Source organism: Manis javanica, chromosome 12, assembly GCF_040802235.1.
Source record: "Manis javanica isolate MJ-LG chromosome 12, MJ_LKY, whole genome shotgun sequence".
NCBI classification, from domain to species: domain Eukaryota; kingdom Metazoa; phylum Chordata; class Mammalia; order Pholidota; family Manidae; genus Manis; species Manis javanica.
In genome coordinates, this window is record NC_133167.1 from 63,321,799 (window position 1) to 63,344,410 (window position 22,612).

At 37.5% G+C, this 22,612-nt stretch overlaps 1 protein-coding gene across 1 annotated transcript in view; it reads left to right on the top strand.

Moving 5' to 3' along the window:
• The window catches only part of TLK1 (tousled like kinase 1), a 192,191-nt gene extending 171,734 nt beyond the window's left edge, over positions 1-20,457 (top strand). The window contains exons 19-21 of the mRNA XM_037022905.2: positions 1,434-1,545; positions 2,451-2,558; positions 18,309-20,457. Of these exons, the coding sequence (XP_036878800.1) occupies positions 1,434-1,545; positions 2,451-2,558; positions 18,309-18,485 (397 nt within the window). The 3' untranslated portion in view covers positions 18,486-20,457. The remainder of the gene's footprint in view (positions 1-1,433; positions 1,546-2,450; positions 2,559-18,308) is intronic.
• The last annotated feature ends 2,155 nt before the right edge of the window (positions 20,458-22,612 follow it).

Consider the following 22,612-nt stretch of genomic DNA (forward strand, 5'->3'; position numbering starts at 1 on the left):
AAACTGGGATGATCTATACAAACTTTTACAATACGTGTAATAAAGTGTTTTTACATGTCGTCTTTCATCCCCAGAAGCTTAAACTATTTGTCAATATCATTTAGAAGAAAATGAGTTTTGTCTTTCCCTCCCAGATCTCAAAAGCAACCGTCCACTTTATCCTGATGGTCATTTTTCCTATAAAGCTATGGCATCTATTCCTACAGTTCCTTTCCCTGCTTACACCCATTTGCCTTTAAAGATGGTATAGCATAGTGTTTAAGAGCCATTTTTATTTCAGTTACACGCACATAAGCCTACACAAAACACATACTTTTATTCATAGAGCAATCTGGTTTTCCACAGGATTTACATCACAAATAAGTTATTGGTCATCTTTGATGCTTCTACTTCAAGAATTTTCATGTGGTCTCTTTTTTTAAGAGACCTGTCAACATCCTGCTCAAATTAAATGATTTTAGCATAGCATAAAACTAAAGAAAAGAGTAGATTCCTAGTAAGCTGTATTATTCTTTTCATAATTTTTAGTTACAAATTTTTGAGGTGTGAGATGCTTGCATCCCTGATGGATCTTTTTACATATAACCTAAGGTAACAGATTTATTTTTACCTTTCCTTTATCTAAGATAAAAAATATTTTGGAATATCCAAAATATTTCAGGTAGTGCTGGTGTTTGAAACTGCACACTAAGAGCTCCTTGAGTTCCTCACACTCTAGTGTGATTTTAGTGAATGCCATAATAGAGGTGTCAAAACAACCAATGATTACATGGGGAAGCAGAGATGACCTAGAAGTTTGGGTAGTTTTTAAAAAAGAAAAGGTGCTCACAATGTGGATTACAGCAGTCAGGGAAGGCATTAGAGATTGTCACATTCAAAATCATGGAGGCAGTAAAGAGCAGTGTGGGCAGATTTATTCTGAGTTAAGTTGGAGTCCTGAACTTAATTAAGTTGCTGCTAGATAGATTAGAATGAGTCTTGGGTCACAGAAGAGAGAAGAATGCCTTAGCCTTGGCAGTGAATGATGCTGAGTTTCTTTAAACAAAAGAACCACCTGATGAAACATGTAGGTGTTTTATGAAGAAAACTGCCTACAGTTTGAGTGCTGGTGAAGGGGGAATTATTATTCCTTACCCTTATTACTGACTCCAATTAGAACATTATAATTTCTAATGATAATTTTCCATTTCTGTACATAACATACATATGTGTATTTTGCATATATTTTTTATAGCATTCTTTACCACAAAGTTGTATATTCTGGCTCAAGTCAAATGATATATATAAATGCTTCAAGTCTGATAATTTTCACTGATGAAAATTCTAAGTTTGTGTATGGATAAAATGAGTGTTCTAAGATTTACATTTAGAAAGCTTTAAGTTACAGATTGTTAATAGTGTCCTTTCCTTTTTTCTCCCCCAAAAAACTGTAGGTATTTACCTCCTGAATGTTTTGTAGTTGGAAAAGAACCACCAAAGATTTCCAACAAGGTTGATGTGTGGTCAGTTGGAGTAATCTTCTTTCAGTGTCTTTATGGTAGAAAGGTAAGTTAAAGTATGCCAGATTCAGCTATACAGAGCTGAGTTCAGTTTCTCCCTCTTAAAGTTTCATTAACTTGAGGTCAGTTTAGAACCTCTAAGGAAAGCCAGCTTTATAAAATTCCCAAGATCAGAATTATTTTAATGTTACAAAATTTGCTTGCCCTGCTTTTTGCTCATAATTTAGGGAAAAGTAACTATATCAGTTAACAATGCTTACATTTTCTACTGTTAGGATCATGGAGTCAAAACACTTTTTCATTGTCCCCCTTTCTTTCCACTTGCTCGCATCCTCTGCCCCAGCCCACATGTGCAGTTTGACCTGGGCATGGTTTCTCCCTGTGCATCCTCAAGAAAATCACATCACTCTTAGTCTATATTCTTCCCAAACTTCTCTTTATATTGAAGTTAGAACTATAGATATTATCCAGTCCCCATCCCATCCCATCCCTTCATCAGTATGGAAAGAGAAGTTAAGGGATCTGTCTGGGAATGTACTGCAAGTTAGGGCCAACTGAGAGCCATTTCATTTAAGTGGTACATCATGCTCAGAGTATTTTGTTCTTTGGACTTTTCACAGATGTTTTCAGTACTTCATCTCTTCTCTATTCTAAATGTTTAAAAAGTGAAGTTTGATGAAAGTTTTAATGTTTTTTGTCTTAATTACTTACATTGCAAAAGCAATATTTTCTATACTTATTTAGTGTTTCACCTATGCTGAGACTTGATTAGATGAGCTCTCTCAGCCTGCTGTCAGTTATAACCTGTTTGTCTGAGAATGCATCCCAACTTCCGAATAAATGAGGACAAGATTTTTTAGAACACACAATTTATATCTTGGGAATTCATTAGTCATTTCTGGGTCTAAATTTTTGTGAGGTAAACTTCTCAACATTCTTTCTTTTTTATAGCCATTTGGTCACAATCAATCTCAACAAGACATTCTTCAAGAAAATACAATATTAAAAGCCACAGAGGTCCAGTTCCCAGTAAAACCAGTTGTAAGCAGTGAAGCAAAGGTACTACATTTATGTAAATAAGTTTTGAAGTAAATTTCATTTCAGAAATGTTTAAAACAAAATAAGTACTTACTAGTAAAGTAGAAGGGATTGCCACTGCAGAAGATCTTTCCAGTAGGGTGGTAATTTGTTGTGGAAAAAAAGAGTTGCTTATGCCTTTGGTTGTTAATGGTTGTTTTCATCTTTTAAGGACCCAAATATAGTTCCTAATTCTTTGCTCATACCAGCTTGCTTTAAAAATTAGGGAAAAGCAGATCTGAGCCCACCATTATTTTTAAGTATTAAGATACTTAAAGAAAAGTAGTAATAGTAACTACCATTTATTTAGTGCTTCTGATGTGCCAAGCATTGTACTGATATCTTACATATATTATCTCTTAACCTTGTGACTTGTAGGTATGTTATGCCTATTTAATAAAATAGGAAACCAGCCAAACCATAGCAAGAGTACCTTGTCAGCTAGTTAAGTAGCAGAGCTGTGGCTCAAAGTATCCTCTTCTGCTAGGCTCCAAAATTCATACCCTTGACCTTATGCTGCCTTTGAGAAAGCCTTGCCTCTTTGTCAGCTCTACTTGCATGGCTTCCTATTGTTCTAATCCATATGTCTATGTAAAAACATGAAATAGCTACTTCTAATTAACAGTAGGTCTTTTATGATGCTTAATATCTTCCCATCTTCATTCTATTGGCCTTTGACATTCGTATTTTTACTCCTGCTTTGTTATATTGATCACAGAGCTCATTCCTCTATGACCCCCTTTTGGAGTCTTCTCTTTTTTAAAAGCCCTGTGAAATTCTTGAGAAAACAAATTGAATAAACACATAGGAATAATTCATAAACAGGCATCATATAGTTACTGTATTCTTTTTTTTTATTTTGGTATCATTAATCTACAATGACAGAAAGAACATTATGTTTACTAGGTTCCCCCTTCACCAAATCCCCCCCACATTACCTCTTCACAGTCACTGTCCATCTGCATAGTAAGATGCTGTAAAATCACTACTTGTCTTCTCTGTGTTGCGCAGCCCTCCCCATGCCCCCCCCCACACTATACATGCTAATCGTAATGCCCCCTTTCTTTTTCCCTACCCTTATCCCTCCCTTCCCACCCATCGTCCCCAGTCCCTTTCCCTTTGGTAACTATTAGTCCATTCTTGGGTTCTGTGATTCTGCTGCTGTTTTGTTCCTTCAGTTTTCCTTTGTTCTTATACTCCACATATGAGTGAAATCATTTGGTACTTGTCCTTCTCCACTTGGCTTATATCACTGCGCATAATACCCTGTAGCTCCATCCATGTTGTTGCGAATGGTAGGATCTGATTTTTTTTCTTATGGCTGCATAATATTCCATTGTGTATATGTACCACATCTTCTTCATACATTCATCTACTGATGGACATTTAGGTTGCTTCCGTATCTTGGCTATTGTAAACAGTGCAGCGTAAAGATAGGAGTGCATCTGTCTTTTTCAAACTGGAGTGCTACATTCTTAGGGTAAATTCCTAGAAGTGGAATTCCTGGGTCAAATGGTATTTCTATTTTGAGCATTCTGAGGAATCTCCATACTGCTTTCCACAATGGTTGAACTAGTTTACATTCCCACCAGCAGTGTAGGAGGGTTCCCCTTTCTCCACAACCTCGCCAACATTTGTTGTTGTTTGTCTTTTCGCTGATGGCGATATCTCATTGTGGTTTTAATTTGCATTTCTCTGATGATTAGCGATGTGGAGCATCTTTTCATGTGCCTGTTGGCCATCTGGACTTCTTCTTTAGAGAACTGTCTATTCAGCTCCTCTGCCCATTTTTTAATTGGATTATTTGCTTTTTGTTTGTTGAGGCGTGTGAGCTCTTTATATATTTTGGATGTCAATCCTTTATCGGATCTGTCATTTATGAATATGTTCTCCCATACAATAGGATACCTTTTTGTTCTATTGATGGTGTCCTTTGCTGTACAGAAGCTTTTTAGTTTGATATAGTCCCACTTGTTCATTTTTGCCTTTGTTTCCCTTGCCCGGAGAGATAAGTTCATGAAGAAGTCACTCATGTTTATGTCCATGAGATTTTTGCCTATGTTTTTTTCTAAGAGTTTTATGGTTTCATGACTTACATTCAGGTCTTTGATCCATTTGGAGTTTACTTTTGTGTATGAGGTTAGACAGTGATCCAGTTTCATTCTCTTACATGTAGCTGTCCAGTTTTGCCAGCACCATCTGTTGAAGAGACTGACATACAAGGAGTATGTCCATGGCTCCTGTATCAAATATTAATTGGCCATATATGTTTGGGTTAATGTCTGGAGTCTCTGTTCTGTCCCACTGGTCTATGGGTCTGTTCTTGTGCCAGTACCAAATTGTCTTGATTACTGTGGCTTTGTAGTAGAGCTTGAAGTTGGGCAGCAAGATCCCCCCCACTTTATTCTTCCTTCTCAGGATTGCATTGGCTATTTGGGGTCTTTGACAGTTCCATATGAATTTTTGAACTATTTGTTCCAGTTCATTGAAGAATGCTGTTGGTAATTTGATAGGGATTGCATCGAATCTGTATATTGCTTTGGCCAGGATGGCCATTTTGAGTTACTGTATTCTTAAGAGTATAGATAAGCACTGCTAGATGTTGCCCTTGACTGAGGTCCTAGTGGCCTTAATAATTGAAACAGTACTTTTTGTGCAGTTAATCTCGGCATGCTTAGTGGAACTGCCCCATGTTCAGTTTGTGTTAACATTTTTATCAGCTTTTGCAAGTTACTTGAATGACTTTTAGAAGATTCTGACAAGTAAAAAGAAAATTGATGTTCTTATTTTGAAGCAGATGAATTACTTTCATAAGGTAAATAATGCTCCTTTAAAAAGGTCTTGACAGTGCTAGCACCTGAATTTTGTTTTCCCATTCTGTATACAGCATCAGTGAAAACAGAAACTAAATGAACTTAGTATTAAAAAATAAAATGGGTTTTGCATTGACTAACAAAAATGAGCAGGAATGAGTATACAGTTCAAAAGGAAGTCTCATCTCTGGTTCTATCCTTAGGATCTTCATAGGAGCCACAATCACTTTTTTGGAATCTGGGAGGGGATGTCATTTTTTTTTTTACCGTTTCTCCATATCAACTACATCCACTGATGGGTATGGACATCTTAACCTTGCTGGTAGCTGTCCATCCTCTTAACACTCTGCCTTCAACATATTAATCACTCTTTATTTTTCTTTTCCTCCATCTTAATTGTTCTTTGAGTCTTGTAAAAAGAGAAGACCTAAGGGATCAGAAAGACTTTTGATAAATATTAGTATGCTAACCACAGTATGATAAGAGCTAGATTTCTTTTTGGAGAAAAAATGATAGTTAACCCTTTAACTGTGTGGGTGCATTTATATACAGATTTTTTTCAATAACTATATTGGAAACATTTTTGGGAGATTAGTGACAATTTGCAAAATATTTCCTTTTCTCTAGCTTACTTTGTAGTAAGAATAGAGTGTATAATACATATACAAATATGTATTACTGTTTATGTTATCAGTAAGACTTTGGTCAACAGTGGGCTAAGTTTTGTGGAGTCAAAAGTTATATGCAGATTTTCAAGTTTGCAGGGTGTTGCTGTTCCTAATGAATTGCAAAGAAAGTGCAAAATAGCTTTTTTTATTAAAGTATCATTGATAAATACTTATGAAGGTTTCACATGAACAACATTGTGGTTTCAACATTCACCTATATTATCCAGTCCTCACCCTGACTATTGCAGTCACTATCTATGAGCATAGTAAGATGCTATAAAGTCATTACTTGTCTTCTCCATGCTGTACTGCCTTCCCGGTGATCTATGTATATTGTGACTGTGAATTACAGTGCCCCTTAATTCCCTTCTCCCTCCTCACCCACCTTCCCCAACCCCTTCCCTTTGTTAACTGCTGGTCCCTTCTTGGAGTCTGTGAAGTCTGCTGCTGTTTTGTTCCTTCAGTTCTTTCTTTGTTCTTATACTCCATGTGAGTGAAATCATTGGGTACTTGTCTTTCTCCGCCTGGCTTATTTCATTGAGCATAATACCCTCCAGATCCATCCATGTTGTTGCAAATGGTAGGATTTGTTTTCTTCTTATGGCTGAAAAATATTCCATTGTGTATATGTACCACATCTTCTCTATCCATTCACCTACTGAAGGACACTTAGGTTGCTTCCATATCTTGGCTACTGCAAACAGTGTGGTGATAAACGTGGGGGTGCATATGTCTTCTCAAACCAGGAATCTTGTTTTCTTTGGGTAAATTCCTACGAGTGGAATTACTGAGTCAAATGGTATTTCTAAAATAGTTCCTTTTAAACTTACGTGCTTGTAATTTTCCTGCAAGTGCTTTAATTCAAGAACTTATTTTGTGGTTAGGAATTTGAAGACAAATTAAAGTTACTCTAGGTGTCAGCAGTAAGGAAGGGAAACAATGATCAATTATCCCTTCAGAATGTTTTGTTTGTTACCAAAAAAATGGATCTCTGAAATATAATAATGAATGAAGCCAGGCAAAGGAGAATAAAAGCTGTTATTCTGTTTTAATAAAGTTCAAAACAAGCAAAAATCAACTCAGTATTCAAAGTCATGATAGAGGCTACTAACCCACGTAGGTCAGGGGCAAAGCCAGTGCCTAGAAGGGGATGTGAAGAGGTTTAAGTTGTTTGGTAAAGTTCCTTTTTTTTTATCTGGTTGCCAGTTACATAGATAAATTTACTGGTGCTATATACCCACTTGTGTACTTTTTATAAATGTTATACTTCAATAAAGATTTTTTATAAGGAGCTATTCTCAAGGATAAGCTATAGAAAGCAAATTCGAGAAGGAAAAAAGATGGCAATTATATTCCATTATTCAGCTTTTTCAGAAGTTTATTGAAATACTGGGTTAACCTAGGAATAAAAATCTCAATAGAAATGCCACTTCTGTGTTCCTTTCATCTAAACCAAATCCTTATGCTCAACAGAAAATATCTATTATGACTAACTATGGCAGTATACCCTCTGGCCAAACTGACAGTAAAGTGGAATGAGGGTGAGAGGACTGTTTTAGCCAAAGAAAAATTCTAGGAAAAGAAGTCCCCAGAATTTTGTAATGAGAAATACAGCTTTCCATATTCAATGTAGTATTGGAATTCCTAGCCAGAGCAGTTAAACAAGAAAAGGCATCCAAATCAGAAAGAAAGAACCGAAACTGTCACTATTTGCAGATGGTGTGTTATATTAGAAAACAATCCCATTTACAGTTGCATCAAAAAGTAGACCTAGGTCTGTATTTAACCAAGAAGGTAAAAGAACTGTATGCTAAAACTGCAAAATACTGATAAAAAGATAGAACTACTTGGAAAGCTATTCTGTGTTCATGGGCTGGTAGATTATTATTAAAAAGGCCATACTACCTAAAGCAATCTTGAGAAAAGAACAGCAAAGCTAGAGGTATCACACTCCCTGATTTCCAACTATATTTCAAAGCTATAGTGAACAGAACACAGAGTACAGAAAATCCCATGTATATAGGGTCAATTAATTTCTGATAGAAGGAACCAAGAACATACAGTGGGAAAATGACAGTCTCTTCAATAAATGGTGTTGGGAAAACTGAACAGCCACATACAAAAGAGTGAAACATGATTACTATTTCTCACAGTATACAAAAATTAACTGAAAGTGGATGAAAGTCTTAACCATAAAACCTGAAACCATAAAGCTCCTAGAAGAAAACATTGGTAGAAATAGGTAAGTGGAACTACAGCAGAAGAAACCTACCAACAAAATGAAAAGGCAACCTGCCAAATGGGAGAAATATTTGCAAGTTATCTGTATATTTTGGATATTAATGCTTTTCATAAATAAAAGATGACTCATAAAACTAAATAGCAAAAAAAGAAAAAGTAAAAAAAGATGCCTGGTTAAAAAGTGGACAGAGGGGAGAGGAGCGAAGATGGCAGCATGAGGAGGACAGTGAAAATCTCCTCCCAAAAACATATATTTTTGAAAATACAACAAATACACCTAATCCTAAAAGAGAGACCAGAAGATACAGGACAACATCTAGACCACATCCACACCTGTGAGAACCCAGCGCCTCATGAAGGGGGTAAGATGCAAGCCCCAGCCCAGCGGGACCCGAGCGCCCCTCACCCCAGCTCCAGGCAGGAGGAGAGGAGTTGGAGCGGGGAGGGAGAGGGAGCCCAGGACTGCTAAATACCAGCCATAGTCACCCGCACCAGGAGCACAGACACACAGTGTGTGGTGTTCTGGATACTAGGGAAATGGGACAGTAAAAACTGCGAGTGGGTCCCTGCAGCTGGCGCCCCTGGAAGAAAAGAAAAGCGAGTGCTTTTTGAAAGTCTTAAAGGGACAGGAGACTCACAGCTGGACGGAAGCATCCTGGGACACTCAGCCCAGCAGCTGGGAATCCCGGGGAACTACGGGTGCCCTAACCCCCTGGGAAGCAGCACATCTATGAGGCCCCACCGGTTATAAACAGCCTCCCACCCGATCCCCATATGGCGCAGCCAAGCACATAGCAAACACACGGAGCTCCACAGGGGCCAGGGCAAGAATCAGAGACCCCATCTGTGCACAGCTGCCCAGCACAAGCCGCTACGGGTCGCCATTCTCCCAGGAGAGGAATGCAAGGAGCAAGCAGGAAGGGATTTTATTTTTCCAGCTGACACACGCACCATCTGCCCATCACCATGAAAATGCAGAAGAATTTGATTCAGACCAAATCACAGATATTCTCCCCTGAGAGGGAACCTGGAGAGATAGACCTAACAAATATTCCTGAAAAAGAATTCAAAATAAAATCATAACCATGCGGATGGACTTGCAGAGAACTATGCAAGAGCTAAGGAGAGAGAATACAGAAATAAAACAATCTCTGGAAGGACTTAAAAGCAGAATGGATGAGATACAAGAGGCCATTGATGGAATAGAAATCAGAGAACAGGAATGCATAGAAGCTGAGGCAGAGAGAGATAAAAGGATCTCCAGGAATGAAAGAATATTAAGAGAACTGTGAGACCAATTGAAATGGAACAATATCCGCATTATAGGGGTACCAGAAGAAGAAGAGAGAGAAAAAGGGATAGAAAGTATATTTGAAGAATTAATTACTGAAAACTTCCCCAAACTGGGGGAGGAAATAGCCTCTCAGACCACGGAGGACAGAGAACTCCCAATACAAGGGACCTAAGGAAGACAAAACCAAGACACATAATAATAAAAATGGCGAACATCAAAGACAAGGACAGAGTATTAGAGGCAGCCAGAGAGAGGAAAAAGGTCACCTACAAAGGAAAACCCATCAGACTATCATCAGACTTCTCAACAGAAACCTTACAAGCCAGAAGAGAATGGCATGATATATTTAATGCAATGAAACAGAAGGGCATAGAACCAAGAATAATATATCCAGCACGACTATCATTTAAATATGAAGGAGGGATTAGACACTTCCCAGACAAGCAAAAGTTGAGGGAATTTGCTTCCCACAAACCACCTCTACAGGGTATTTTATAGGGACTGTTCTAGACGGGAGCACTCCTAAGACTAAACAGATGTCACCAGAGAAAATAAAATCAGAGCAAAGAAAGCAGACCAACCAAATACTAACTAAAGGCAAAAAACAAAAACAAGTACTCACAGAAGCAGTCAAGGGAAACACAAAAGAGTACAGAATAAAACACCTAGCATATAAAGAATGGAGGAGGAGGAATAAGAAGGGAGAGAAATAAAGAATCATCAGACTGTGTTTATAACAGCTTAATAAGAGAGTTAAGTACGACAGTTAGATAGTAAAAAAGCTACACTTGAACCTTTGGTAACCATGAATCTAAAGCCTGCAATGGCAATAAGTACATATCTTTCAATAATCACCCTAAATGTAAATGGACTGAACATGCCAATCAAAAGACACAGAGTAATACAATGGATAAAAAAGCAAGACCCGTCTATATGCTGCTTACAAGAGACTCACCTAAAACCGAAAGACATACACAGACTAAAAGTCGAGGGATGGAAAAAGATATTCCACGCAAACAAGAAGGAGGAAAAAGCAGGTGTTACAGTACTAGTATGAGGCAAAACAGACTTCAAAACAAGGAAAGTAGCAAGAGATAAAGAAGACCATTATATAATGATAAAGGGGTCAGTCCAACAAGAGGATATAACCATTATAAATACCTATGCATGCCATACAGGAGCACCAGCACATGTGAAACAAATACTCACAGAATTAAAGGAGGAAATAGAATGGAATGCATTTATTTTAGGAGACTTACACACACCACTCACTCCAAAGGATAGATCCACTGGACAGAAAATAAGTAAGGACACAGAGGCACTGAACAACACACTAGAACAGATGGACCTAATAGACATCTACAGAACTCTACACCCAAAAGCAGCACGATATACATTCTTCTCAAGTGCACATGGAACATTCTCCAGAATAGACCATATACTAGGCCACAAAAAGAGCCTCAGTAAATTCAAACAGATTGAAATTCTACCCACCAACTTTACAGACCACAAACATATAAATCTAGAAATAAATTGTACAGAGAAAGCAAAAAGGCTCAAAAACACATGGAGGCTCAACAACATGCTTCTAAACAATCAATGGATCAATGACCAAATCAAAATAGAGATCAAGCAATATATGGAAAAAAATGATCACAACAGCAGAAAGCCCCAACTTCTGTGGGACACATCAAAGGCAGTTTTAAGAGGAGAGTATATAGCAATCAGGCCTATTTAAAGAAGGAAGAATAATCCCAAATGAATAGTCTAAAGTCACAATTAGTGAAATTGGAAAAAGAAGAACAACTGAGGCCCAAAGTCAGCAGAAGGAGGGAAAGATCAGAGAAGAAATAAATAAAATTGAGAAGAATAAAACAATAGAAAAATCAATGAAACCAAGAGCTGGTTCTTTGAGAAAATAAACAAAACAGATAAGCCTCTAGCCAGACTTATTAAGAGAAAAAGAGAACCAACACACATCAACAGAATCAGAAATGAGAAAGGAAAAATCACAATAGACCCCACAGAAATACAAAGAGTTATTAGAGAATACTATGAGATTCTATATGCTATCAAGCTGGAAAACCTACAAGAAATGGACAGCTTCCTAGAAAAATATAACCTTCCAAGACTGACCAAGGAAGAAACAGAAAATCCAAACAGACCAATTACCAGCAACGAAATCGGTAATCAAAAAACTACCCAAGAGCAAATTCCCTGGGCCAGATGGATTTACCACAGAATTTTATCAGACATACAGAGAAGAAATAATACCCATTGTCCATAAAGTTTTCCAAAAAAGACAAGAGGAGGGAATACTTCCAGACTCATTCTATGAAATCAGCATCACTCTAATATCAAAACGAGGCAAAGACCATACCAAAAAAGAAAATTACAGACCAATATCCCTGATGAACATAGATGCAAAAATACTCAACAAAATATTAGCAAACCGAATTCAAAAATACATCAAGAGGATCTTACACCATGATCAAGTGGGATTCATCTCAGGGATGCAAGGATGGTACAACATTTGAAAATCCATCAACATCATCCACCACATCAACAAAAAGAAGGACAAAAACCACATGATCATCTCCATAGAGGCTGAAAAAGCATTCAACAAAATTCAACATCCATTCATGATAAAAACTCTCAGCAAAATGGGTATAGAGGGCAAGTAGCTCCACATAATCAAGGTCATATATGAAAAACCCACAGCCAACATTATACTGAACAGCGAGAAGATGAAAGCATTTCCTTTAAGATTAGTAACAAGACAGAGATGCCCACTCTCCCCAGTGTTACTCAACATAGTACTGGAGGTTCTAGCCACGGCAATTAGGCAAAACAAAGAAATACAAGGAGTCCAGATCGGTAAAGTAGAAGTGAACCTGTCAGTATTTGCAGATGACATGAATTGTACAGAAAAAACCCTAAAGACTCCACTCCAAAACTACTAGAACTAGTATCAGAATTCAGCAAAGTTGCAGGATACAAAATTAATACACAGAAATCTGAGGCTTTCCTATACACTAACAATGAACTAATAGAAAGAGAAATCAGGAAAACAATTCCATTCACAATTGCATCAAAAAGAATAAAATACCTAGGAATAAACCTAACCAAAGAAGTGAAAGACCTATACCCTGAAAACTACAAGACACTCTTAAGAGAAATTAAAGAGGATACTATCAAATGGAAACTCATCCCATGCTATTGTCTATGTAGAATTAATATTGTCAAAGTGGCCATCCTGCCTAATGCAATCTACAGATTCAATGCAATCCCTATCAAAATACCAACAACATTCTTCAACAAAGTGGAACAAATAGTTCTAAAATTCATATGGAACCTCCAAAGACCCCAAATAGCCAAAGCAATACACTGAAGGAAAAATAAAGTGGGGGGGATCTCGCTTCCCAACTTTAAGCTCTACCTCAAAGCCACAGTAATCAGGACAATTTGGTACTGGCACAAGAACAGACCCACAGACCAGTAGAAAAGTGTAGAGACTCCAGATATTAACCCAAACATATATGCTCAGTTAATATAAGATAAAGGAGCCATGGACATACAATGTGGAAATGAAAGCCTCTTCCACAACTAGTGTTGGCAAAACTGGACAGCTACATGTAAGAGAGTGAAACTGGATCACTGTCTAACCCCATACACAAAAGTAAATTCAAAGTGGATCAAAGACGTAAATATAAGTCATGAAACCATAAAACTCTTAGAAAAAAAACATAGGTAAAAATCTCTTGGACATAAACATGAGTGACTTCTTCATGAACGTATCTCCCCGGGCAAGGGGAACAAAAGCAAAAATGGACAAGTCGGACTATATCAACCTGAAAAGCTTCTATACAGCAAAGGACACCATCAATAAAACAAAAAGGCATCCTACAGTATGGGAGAATATATTCATAAACGACAGATCCGATAAAGGGTTGACATCCAAAATATATAAACAGCTCATGCACCTCAACAAACAAAAAGCAAATAATCCAATTAACAAATGGGCAGAGGAGAGAGGAGAACCAAGATGGCCGTGTGAGTAGAGCTGCAGAAATCTCCTAAAACCATATATATTTTTGAAAATAGAACAAATAACAACTATTCCTAATGGAGAGACCAGAAGACACAGGACAACAGCCAGGCTACATCCACACCTGTGAGAACCCAGCGCCTCACGAAGGGGGTAAGATATAAGCCGCAGTCTGGTGCGACCTGAGGCCTCTCACCCCAGCTCCCGGCGGGAGGAGAGGAGTCGGAGCAGGGAAGGAGAGGGAGCCCAGGACTGCTAAACACCCAGCCCTAGCCATCCGCATCAGAGCACAGACACAGTGCGTGCATGGGGTGCTGGATACTAGGGAAACAGGACAGTGAGACCTGTGAGCAGGTCCTCTCAGCGGGCACCCTGGGGACAAAGAAAAGCAAGTGCTTTTTGAAAGTCTTAAAGGGACAGGGACCCCACAGCTGGACGGAAGCATCCTGGGACACCTAGCCCAGCACCTGGGAATCCCAGGGAACTCCGGGTGCCCTAAGCCCCTGGGCGGCAGCGCAGCTCGGAGGCCCCTGACAGCAATTAACAGCCTCCCGTCCATTCCCCGTCTGACACGTCTCCTCCATATTGGAGAAGCAGCCTGAGGCTGGCCACACCCACAACAACCGTGGAGCTCCACAGTGGCCAGGCAAGAATTAAAAATCCCGCCTGCACACAGCTTCCCAGCACAAGCCACTAGGGGTCGCTGTTCTCCCAGGAGAGAAAGGCCACAAACCAGCAAGAAGGGACTTTCTCTTGGCCAACACATGCACCAGCTCCCCACAAATACCTCTTTTGCCATGAAAAGACAGAAGAATTTGTTACAGACCAAGATCACAGAGGCAAACCCTGAGAAGGAGATAGACCTAACCAATCTCCTGAAAAAGAATTAAAAATGAAGCTGATAACCATGCTGATGGAGCTGCAGAGAAATATGCAAGAGCTAAGGGATGATGTCCGGAAGGACATTGCAGAAATGAAACAATCTCTGGAAGGATTTATAAGCAGAATGGATAGGGTGCAAGATGCCATTGATGGAATAGAAACCAGAGAACAGGAACGCATAAAAGCTGATGCAGAGAGAGATAAAAGGATCTTGAGGAATCAAACAATATTAAGAGAACTGTGTGACCAATCCAGAAAGAACATTATCCGCATTATAGGGGTACCAGAAGAAGAAGAGAGAGAAAAAGGGATAGAAAGTGTATTTAAAGAAATTATTGCTGAAAACTTCCCCAAACTGGGGAAGGAAATCATCGATCAGACCACAGAAGTGTACAGAACTCCCAACAGAAGGGACCCAAGGAGGATAACACCAAGACACATAATAATTAAAATGACAAAGATCTAGGACAAGGACAGAGTATTAAAGGCAGCTAGAGAGAGGAAAAAGGTCACCTACAAAGGAAAACCCATCAGGCTATCATCAGACTTCTCAACAGAAACCTTACAAGCCAGAAGAGAATGGCATGATATATTTAATGCAATGAAAGAGAAGGGCCTTGAACCAAGAATACTGTATCCAGCACGATTTTCATTTAAATATGAAGGAGGGATTATACAATTCCCAGGTAAGCAGAAGTTGAGGGAATTTGCCTCCCACAAACCACCTCTGCATGATATTTTAGAGGGACTGCTCTAGATGGAAGCACTTCTAAGACTAAATAGATGTCACCAGAGAAAATAAAATCAGAGCAAAGAAAGCAGACCAACCAAATACTAAGTAAAGGCAAAAAATAAAATCAGCTACCCACAAAAGCAATTAAAGGAAACACAAAAGAGCACAGAATAAAACAACCAACATATAAAGAACAGAGGAGGAGGAATAAGAAGGGAGAGAAATAAAGAATCACCAGACAGTGTTTAAAATAGCTCAATAAGCGAGTTAAGCTAGACAGTAGGATACTAAAGAAGATAACCTTGAACTTTTGGTAACCACGAATTGAAAGCCTGCAATGGCAATAAGTACGTATCTTTCAATAATCACCCTAAATGTAAATGGACTGAATGCACCAATCAAAAGACACAGAGTAATAGAATGGATAAAAAAGCAAGACCCATTTATATGCTGCTTACAAGGGACTCACCTCAAACGCAAAGACATGCACAGTCTAAAAGCCAAGGGATGCAAAAAGGTATTTCATGCAAACAACAAGGAGAAAAAAGGTGTTGCAGTACTAGTATTAGACAAAATAGACTTCAAAACAAAGAAAGTAACAAGAGATGAAGAAGGACATTACATAACGATGAAGGGCTCAGTCCAACAAGAGGATATAACCATTCTAAATATATATGCACCCAACACAGGAGCACCAGCATATGTGAAACAAATACTAACAGAACTAAAGGAGGAAAGAGAATGCAATGCATTCATTTTAGGAGACTTCAACATGTCACTCACTCCAAAGGATAGATCCACCGGACAGAAAATAAGTAAGGACACAGAGGCACTGAATAACACACTAGAACAGATGGACCTAGTAGACATCTGTAGAACTCTACATCCAAAGGCCATTATTTACAATAGCCAAGAAATGGAAGCAACCTAAGTGTCCATCAGTAGATGAATGGATAAAGAAGATGTGATACATATACACAATGGAATATTATTCAGTCATAAGAAAAAAACAAATCCTACCATTTGCAACATGGATGGAGCTAGAGGGTATAAATAAGCCAGGCAGAGAAAGACAAACACCAAATGATTTCACTCATATGTGTAGTATAGGAACAAAGAAAGACTGAAGAAACAAAACAGCAGCAGAATCACAGAACCTAAGAATGGACTAACAGTTACCAAAGGGAAAGGGACTGGGGAGAATGGGAGGGAATGGGAGGGAATGGAGGGATAAGGGTGGGCAAAAAGAAAGGGGGGTATAACGATTAGCATGTATAATGGGGTGTGGCACAGGGAGGGATGTGCAATACAGCAAAGACAAGTAATGATTCTGTAGCATCTTACTGGGCTGATGGACAGTGACTGTGATGGGGTTTGTGGGGGGGGACTTGGTAATGTGAGGAGTCTAGTAAACATAATGTTCCTCAGGTAATTGTAGATTAATGATACAAAAAAAAACATAATGAGATACCATCTCACACCTGTTGCAATGGCTGTTATCAAAAACACAAATTATAAGTGTTGGCAAGTATCTTAAGAAAAGGGAACCCCTCATGCATTTTTGGTGGGAATGTAAATGTGTGTGACCACTTTGGAAAACAGGATGGAGGTTCCTCAGAAATTAAAAATACAACTACCAGTGGATCCAGCAATTCCTCTAATCAGTTTTTATCTGAAGGAAAGAAAGACCATAACTGGAAAAGATGTATGCACCCCTGTGTTCATTCAGCATTATTTACAATAGCCAAGACAGGGAAGCAACCTAAGTGTCCCATCAGTGGATGAATGGATAAAGAGAATGTGGGTTATGTAGACCATGGAATGTTATTCAGCCATAAAAAATAAGAAAATCTTGCCATTTGCTATAGCATTTATGGACCTTGAGGGCATTATGCTAGGTGAAATAAGCCAGAGAAAAGCATATACTGTATGATCTTATGTCCGGAATCTAAAAGAAAACAAAACACCCAATCTCATGGACATAGAGGACAGATTTGGTGGCCTGCGGGAAGGTGGGTGGGGGTTGGTGAAACAGGTGGAGGGATTAGAAGGTACAAATGTCCAGGTAAAAAATAAATCATGGGGATGTGATGTACAGCATGGTGACTATTAATACTATATTGTATATTTGAAAGTTGCTCAGAGTAGATTTTAAAAGTTCTCATCAGAAGAAATGTATGCTGATGGATGTTGACTATGCATTGTGGTAATCATTTATTAATACAGCTATTGAATCATGTTGTATACCTATAAGAAATGTTACATGTCAATTATATTTCAAATTTTTGAAAAATTACCATATGATCCAGTAAATCTACTTGGTATATGCCCCAAAAAAGTGAAAACGGGACTCAAACAGATATTTATACACCAACGTTCATAGTAGCATTTTCCACAATAGCCAAAAGATGGAAACAAAAAGGTCAACAAGATGTGGTATATATATGGCAGTGAACTATTATTCAGTCTCAAAAAGGATCGAAATTCTCATGCATGCTGCAACATGGATGACTCAAACATTATGCTAAATGAAATGTTCCACAGCATAAAAGTACAAATAAGTATCATATGGTTCCACTTACATGTGGTACCTAGAATAGCCATATCACAAAGAACATTGAATGGTGGAGAAAGAATGTGGAGTTATTTAAATAGGTACAGAATATCAGTTTCAGTCAACAAAGAAATATCTGGAGGTGGGTGGTGCTGATGTTTACAACAGTGGGAATGTACTTAAGTCACTGAACTGTATACTCAAAAAGGGTTAAAATGCTAATTTTTATGTATATTTTATTCCAGTAAAAAGTTTGTTTTCCAAAGACATGCAGTTTTCCAGCAAAAAGTATAAATGGTAGCAATAATCAAGTGAACCAGTAGGTGCTATGAGTTAAGACTTGAATTTAGAGAATTTTATTGTTACAGAAATTTTAAAGTTGAACCTCCAATAAAATGAAATCTATTAACTTAGGTCCATCTTTCTATAGGATTCACTTGATACTTAGATGGGGGAAAGATTTTAATTGCTGACCTCTTCTTCCCCCTTTTTTTTAAAGGCCTTTATAAGACGGTGTTTGGCATACCGAAAAGAAGATCGATTTGATGTGCACCAACTGGCAAATGACCCATACCTTCTCCCGCACATGAGAAGATCAAATTCTTCAGGAAATTTACATGTGGCTGGGCTTATAGCATCCCCTGCACCCCCTTCCTCAAGCATAATTACTTACTGACTTTCCTCCAGAGTTGGCATGATATCTTTAAATTGCTTCCAGATGCACACTTGAGTTTGAGAACATTTGAGTGGTTGTTTTCTCTTTTTACACAGGGCATGGTTAAGAACCATTTGTGAACTGAAGTTCTTGGTAGCATCATTTGTATGAGTGGATCGTGGACAGTGGATGTGTTTGCTTTCCTGCCTGTGACCTTGAGCGGGGAAGGACGACTGCCTTCAGAAACAGAAATGTGGTGTTAAGAGAGAAGATGGTCATTTGTTTGGGGGATACTGTAAATAACATTTATGATACTTAAATACATTTGGTTGTTACTAGAGAGTTCTAATATGAAGGGTAGTTTTTCATTATTTTAAAATAGATGGAAAAAAATACGAGACATTTCTAACACAAGAACTATAGTGCCTGGATACATTCTTCAGCATTCAGCAGTTACTCTGCTGGAACCAAAGTAGAGCTGAATGACAGTGACAGTTGTGTTTATAGTAATGGAATGTGAGAGAATCTTTGGACAAAGTTGGACTTTGTCATTTGCCTCTTTGGGTTTTTACCAAGTTGTACCTCGAAATCACATGTCCCTTTTTTTCACTGGTTATGTTAAAGGGAGAGCTATTATTCCTAGATACTTTACACTTTTGACACAATAAGCTGCTTGGTTTGAAATTAGTTGAATTCACTAAATTTTAATATCTAAAGTGTTTTGAACAGGTTAGAATTTTAACAGGTTAGAATTTTAACAGATTACTTTTGTTACCAGGCCTTGTTCATTAAAACAAGTGACAGCATGTAACCAAATGCAGACCAGTTCTATGCAGGATAATGATAAATTCCCTTCTAGCTCTATTGTAAATTGTTGTACAGATGTCATATTTCAGTTACCAAGTTTCAGCAGCTTATTCTTGTACAAATGTTTAAAAATATGGCCTTTCTCATTGGATATTGTATTTTTTTTTTTAGTCTTCTTGAAGGCGCTTTAATTGCTGCTAAATGGTGTTGCTTCTTTGCTAAAAAATTGAATGACCTCCTTAAAGTGCAAGTTGACTGTACGTCATAGAGAGATATTAAAATCATGCATTCATTAACAATCAAGGCATGTAAAAATGATTCATGTTGAACATACAGAGTTCTCTAAATCAGTTTCTTGGGTTATAGGGCTGTGAGCACATAGATACCAGATTTATAAATTGTTCATGGTTATTCTACATTTCCAGAAGGTTCTTATCAGCAAGGTGGGATGATAGTCCCATAAATAAATTTCTTATAGTTTGTACAGATTCGTTAAAATGTGAACATTTTCTAACTGCCCTGTATGTTAGAAACCATTATTTTTCAGGATGCTGTATTTCACTCCTGTAAGAATTATTTCTTTATTGTCACATTCATAGTACTGATACTTAAATGTAAGTTGTCCATGTTGCTGAAAAAGGAGGCTATACTTACCACACTCTCCTTAATAGTGTACAGTTAAACTGTGGATCTTATTTCTAATGTTGCAAACCATTTTGTTTTTCCATTGTATATAGACACATTGTCTCTTTAAGATGCTGCTGAAATTGTAGAGAATGTAGTCGAACAGTAATAAACAATGACACTTAAAATTTAAAGACTATGAAAATTACATTTGAAGGGAGCTTTCAAAACTTAAGATATTGACTGACTTGGCTCCTTAAGAATCAGCTGAATAAATTCTTTAAGTATCCTTCAAGACATGTGTAAAGTGCTTCCAGCTGTTAAAGTAAACCTGATAACCATTATCAAATCTAATCCTGGCTAAGTAACACTTAGCACTATCAGGAGTGGCTTAAGGACTATACCTGCTCCTCTGTAGATTAAGGTAGAAATCCTATTTTTAAAAAAGTATTGACATGGTAATGAAATGTTAGTATGCCTGCAAATTTTGCAAATTTATTGAGTTTTCATCTTTCTGAATCATAAAGTACTATGTTCATACAGTAAATAACTGTTTTTTGAAGTCCTGAACTTTTTTTAATGCCCAGTTTTGTTTAAAATTTTGATGAGATATTAAGTGGACATGTACATCTACCATGAGTTGACTAAGTAATAGACCTAGATCCCTGCTTTATCATATTATTTTCAAATAAATGAAAGTATCAAAATGCAGAAAGAGAGGAAAACAAGCCATAAAATGAAACTGCTTCCCTGACCTAGGTTTAGTTCATCATTTAAAATAAAGATGTATAGGAGATACATCAACTTACCATCTCTTCCTCCTAAAGTGTTCCCAAACAGATGCTATAGATTTGGGGTACTAGTCCAGTAACCCAGCAGGTCAAAGTGGCTAATTGAACCAGATTGAATAATTTACTTCCGCTTTCACAGGGAAAGCGGTGTGTCACTATATCACTTCAGCACTAGCAGTCGTTGGCTCTAATATCTTTTTTGAAGTCTAAATTTTTTCTGGTCTCCTGAATTCTGTCCTCATAATTAAAGCATATCATATCCCTGATACAGTAGCTAAGGTCTTCTTTTTAGAGCCAGCACTGATGCCAGGGAAAATTCACAGTTTTTACATATAATTTCAAAATCTTTCTTTGATGTGAATTAGCTTTAGTGTGTGCATGTTGAGAGGAAGTAAGTGTAGAAACCACTCTAATACTTTGTAAGTCAAGAGTTGGGTAGATACTTGGTTATTTTTCAAAAATAAAGTCTTAGGACTATTTTTTTCCCTTACCTAAAAGATATTCCTTCTAAAAAAAATAACTTTTTCAGTTTAAATTGTACATAAAATGTGAAAAAACAACTTCTACAAATACATCATTACATGTAGCCAAAATGGTGGAGAGGGTCAGTGAGACATTCAGAGTATATTGTGTTTTACTGTTCATCATCACTTATTAAATGCAATAATGTTGATTGCCATCAGATGTCATTAGCTATGTTTTAGTGGTAAAGAAGACTGCAGTCCTTCTAGATTGTTTACTCTGAGAATTACATTGATGTTTGATTTGTGTATGAAAAAAGTGTATCTTTAAAAACACAGTGGCAAATCTTTCTCTAATCCCATTTTAAATTTTGACATAATTTCCCTCCAAATATGCTAAACTTTAATGTTCTGAAGGCTTAATATAATTCAAAAAATACTTTAGCAGCTAGTTTTTAAATCAGATTATTAGAATTGTAGTTCCTGGAATTCTACAGCACTTTTAGGATTTATATAACTTGTCTGTCAGTTTGAATTAGCTTTATTTTCCAGAACATACACATCTACATTTGCCTTCTGTACTTTTAGTGTCCTTCCCCCTTTTTGTTTTTTGAGGAATTTTTTTCCTTGGGAATTCCTCAATTTTTGAATGGGAAAGATTTGAATGTGTATAAACCAACTTCAGAAAACATAGAAGCAGAGACAAACTTTTCTTTAGAAGAGTAATTTTAAGGACCAAAATGCATGGTTTTCACCTGTAAATTCTCATTTAAAATACTAGGGATGTAGATCACCTATATACATATGACTTAAGAAAGTAAATACAGTATAGTGCTTAAGATCTCAATTGTGACTCATTCTACATAAAGCAGAGTAGGTCACAAACCTTTTCCTGTTCTCACATTTGTTTTTTGCATTTTTAAATTTAAGTCGAAGGTCAAAAACAGTTCTGCCTAACATATTAACCTTCCTCATCTTTGGCCCACTTTCATGACCATAAAAGGTATACCTTGTCTCCTCTCTCTGCAGTGGTAGCAGTTCATCTCTAATAATTTTTTACAAGTCTAAGTCAATAATTTGCTCAAAAGGAGGCCTGGCACTTTAAGGAAACTCATATTTGACCCCTGAACTTTGTCTCTCACAGTCTTCTAAGTCATGATATTACCCATGTGTGGTGCTCCAGCACCAAGATCACAAATGAGTAATCCTGGCTTCAAGTGACTCTTCCTTTGGTTTTAAAAAGAATCTGTAATTAAAGTTATTTTTAAATATGTGACCATTTTCATCAGAAAGACCAGAAGCTTTTTCCATAACCATATACCTGAGCTAAACAGTAGATGTGCATGACCAACATCCCACTGTTGGTGGAGTATGTGATCTTTGGGTCAAATGATATTAGAGGTACTGAGGTTTTATTTCTAGAATATGATATAAATCAAACTCAGATACTAAAATTACCTGGTCC